The 3,274-nt window shown below is 33.8% G+C and overlaps 1 protein-coding gene across 1 annotated transcript; it reads right to left on the bottom strand.

The window, feature by feature from the left end:
• On the bottom strand, positions 1 to 1,685 carry LOC147380961 (exocyst complex component EXO70A1-like). Its single transcript, XM_086431002.1, has one exon. The coding sequence runs from the start codon at positions 1,652 to 1,654 to the stop codon at positions 47 to 49; it is 1,608 nt and encodes a 535-aa protein (XP_086287128.1). The 5' UTR covers positions 1,655 to 1,685; the 3' UTR covers positions 1 to 46.
• Between the last annotated feature and the right edge of the window lie 1,589 nt (positions 1,686 to 3,274).

Below are 3,274 nucleotides of genomic sequence, written 5' to 3'. Positions count from 1 at the left end.
GTCCTAAACTCTAACACTCAACCTGAACTCAATTTCTTCACTATGATCACTTCCTTGTGTGGTGAAAAACTGTGGGCCCTTCAAAGAAATCCAAGATAGCGATCTCAAGATCCTCAACCGAATACTTGATGTACTTCTCTGGGTGCTTCTCACTTTCTATATGGCCACTAAACCGGGCTAAAAAAGATCGATAAGCAGGAATCAGCTTCTCAGATATTGATATCCGAAGTACTTCTCGAAGCTGAGGATCGGGTACCGACCATGTTGCCTGAACCCGATGAACTTCTTCAAACATCAAATTAAAGGTCTTAAACCTCTCCTTTAATGCTGACTTCAAGACCCCTGATGAGAAGCTCCCTCTAACATGTAGCCCTTCGACTCTTAAGCAGTGTAGAATCCCGATCCATGTCGGGCTCTCATAGTTCCTCAGCTGTTGCCTGAATTTCACTGTTAGATTGCTCAAGTAGCCACTTCCCATCCTTTTACGAAGCTCGGGAGATCCTTCAATTTTGTGAAAAATATAGTGTATATTGTTTATGAAGAAGATATGCGATAGAGAAACATTTTTGTAGTAATAAGACTTATCCACCAACTGGATTTGTAGGAACCGAATGATCGAAAGTTGATGGAGAACTAATGAAGATTGATTCTCTATTTCAGGGAAATTGAGATCTTGGGCTGTTGGATCACCAGAGATTATTAGTGATCCTGATGATGGCTTCGATCCAAACAACAATTTCATGTAATCAGATATTAAAATGATGTAATTCATCACACACCTTGTCAAGGGGTGAATTCTCCCTCCGGGTACTGGTGTCTTCAAATCATCATCATCATGGTGCCACACCACACTCACAAATTCCAGAAGTGTCTCGTTTGCAGTCTTGAAGAGACTTGATAGTATCACAGCAACCTGAACTTGAACAGGCTCCAACAAATTCCATCCAAATAGTATATCCAGATCAAAGAGAAGATCAGATAGTGTGTCAAAGAGATGTAGTTTCTTGAAGAGCTTCTCAGTCGTTCGTGAACTAATACTTATAAGCTCGGAAAAATTGAAAGGTTGGGTCGTACGTCGTTTGAAGGTTTCCATGAAGCAAGCATCATCTTGAAAGATTTCGTCATAGAGCTGCTTCTCTGCTACTAAGAGAATTCGAATGCATACTTTTGCCGCTTGTATCCACCCTTGGATCTTTGGTTCCAATACATCCCATTCTTGATTTTGAACATCACCTATGTTAAACTTGTCGATCCAAATGCGGCAGAAAATAGCAGCAATTACAGGTTTACGTACACTCATATAGACTTGTATACATTCACATAGATATCCAGCAGTGATCATCCTTTTAGCAATACTACGGAGATCGTACTTCACTTCCGAAGGGATCGGATCAATCTCACAGATACTATTCATCGATCGATAACTAGTAGTACTACGTGAAACTCCATCTTCATCTTCATCTTCATATTCATATTCATATTGTAGGTCAATGGACTCATGAGCAGTTTTGAATTCAGCACTACTTTCAGTTACAGAACTCGAGCGATTTGAAAAAATAAGCGCGTCGAAGTCGGTTTCAATAATGTGGTTGGTGTCAGTAGTGATCATCAGGAGTATGTTATCGAATTCATCTTTGATTCGATCCACGGCCATCTTATTGGTGATACTGTGGAGTCCCACCTTAAGAACATTAGCTTCCAAAGATTCCATTGATTCTACTCAAGAACAAAAATGTAGAAATCAATATATATTTTGTTATTTGTGAGAAATTCTAGTCTTGCAAGATAGCTGGGGTCATTAATTTGTGTTATCAAAGTCTTATGAAGATGTCTTTGTGAGTGATGACTTATTTTTGTGATCTCATAATAGCTGGCATTGTATTTTTGGGTCATGGTAAAAAAAAAATATGTAAAATTTAAAGCAAATCACCAAAATGGTTAAGTAAAATTTAAAATTTTACTTCACCAAAAAAAAAATTGTAAAATAGGATCAGGAGTTTAAAATGGTGAAGCACCGTTTTGGTGATTTGCTCTAAATTTTACCATTTTTTTTACCATGACCCAAAAAATACAATGCCAGCTATCATGAGGTCACAAAAATCTAAGTCATCACTCACAAAGACATCTTCATAAGACTTTGATTTCACAAATTAATGACCCCAGCTGTCTTGCAAGACTAGAATTTCTCACAAATAACAAAATATATATTGATTTCTACATTTTTTTGTTTCTTGAGTAGAATCAATGGAATCTTTGGAAGCTAATGTTCTTAAGGTGGGACTCCACAGTATCACAAATAACAAAATATATTGATTTGTAGGGTTAAAATTTAGAGCAAATCACTAAATTTTACCTGAGTATCATCAGTTAAAATTGTAAAATTTTTGTGACCTCAGGTTGAGTATCCATGTTATCATAACTCAAGCCCAATTTTATCTATATGAGGACAAATTAGAGCAAATCACCAAAACGGTGAAGTAAAATTTAAAATTTACCAAAACAACATACTCTTCATTTTAATTTCAAAAATGATAAAATATTTTATCTTTTCCCTGTTTTAATTACTTTAAAACATTTTTTTTTTAAAGTTATGTTTCATATAACAGTACTATTTTTCCCACTTTAACGAAAATATTTTAATTTCAAAACGGTCAATTACCGATTTTAAAATTAAAATGAACAGTGTGTCATTTTAATAATTTTTCAATTTGCAGCGCATGTTTTGGTAAATCACCCACAATTTATTGACGTCCTTCTTTTAAATACCCCATAACTTTTTACGTAACATATTAATAATCTTGTAAGTTTTTTTTTTTTTTTTTTTTTCAACTAAATATATCCTAATTTTACAAAATATAAGAAGTGAATTAACTGCTTAGAAAAATGTAAAAAAATAAAATAAAAATTAACATAGTAAGGGAATAGAAGAATGTGTTTTAAAATTGATTACATGTGCCCTCGATCTAAGGCCTTCTCTTATGAACTAATGGAAAATGATCAAACTTAGTAAGATTTTAATTAATGGGCCCAAATGGATTGCCAATTTGAAAAAAATGATATTACGACCCCCTAAATTCAAGCTTAGACAAGATTCAAAATAAATTAAATTAAAATATTTTTGGTTTGATCAATGCTTTGGAAAACTGGACAATTACTAAACTCTTAAATTTTAAATTCAAATCAAATGGTAATTTTTTTGTTTTCAAATCATGATTATGATAGTACTAGTGTAATTCTTTGGGTAATTTAGATATAACCCTTGACCATGGTCTTT

Source organism: Akebia trifoliata, unplaced genomic scaffold, assembly GCF_017979445.1.
Source record: "Akebia trifoliata isolate Shusen 1 unplaced genomic scaffold, ASM1797944v1 Contig00853, whole genome shotgun sequence".
NCBI classification, from domain to species: domain Eukaryota; kingdom Viridiplantae; phylum Streptophyta; class Magnoliopsida; order Ranunculales; family Lardizabalaceae; genus Akebia; species Akebia trifoliata.
This window is presented reverse-complemented; position numbering and strand designations above follow the sequence as displayed.

What these genes read in the sequence shown, in the direction of transcription:
- LOC147380961 (XM_086431002.1), bottom strand. Translation starts at nt 1,654, where the DNA reads ATGGCCGTGGATCGAATCAAAGATGAATTCGATAACATACTCCTGATG.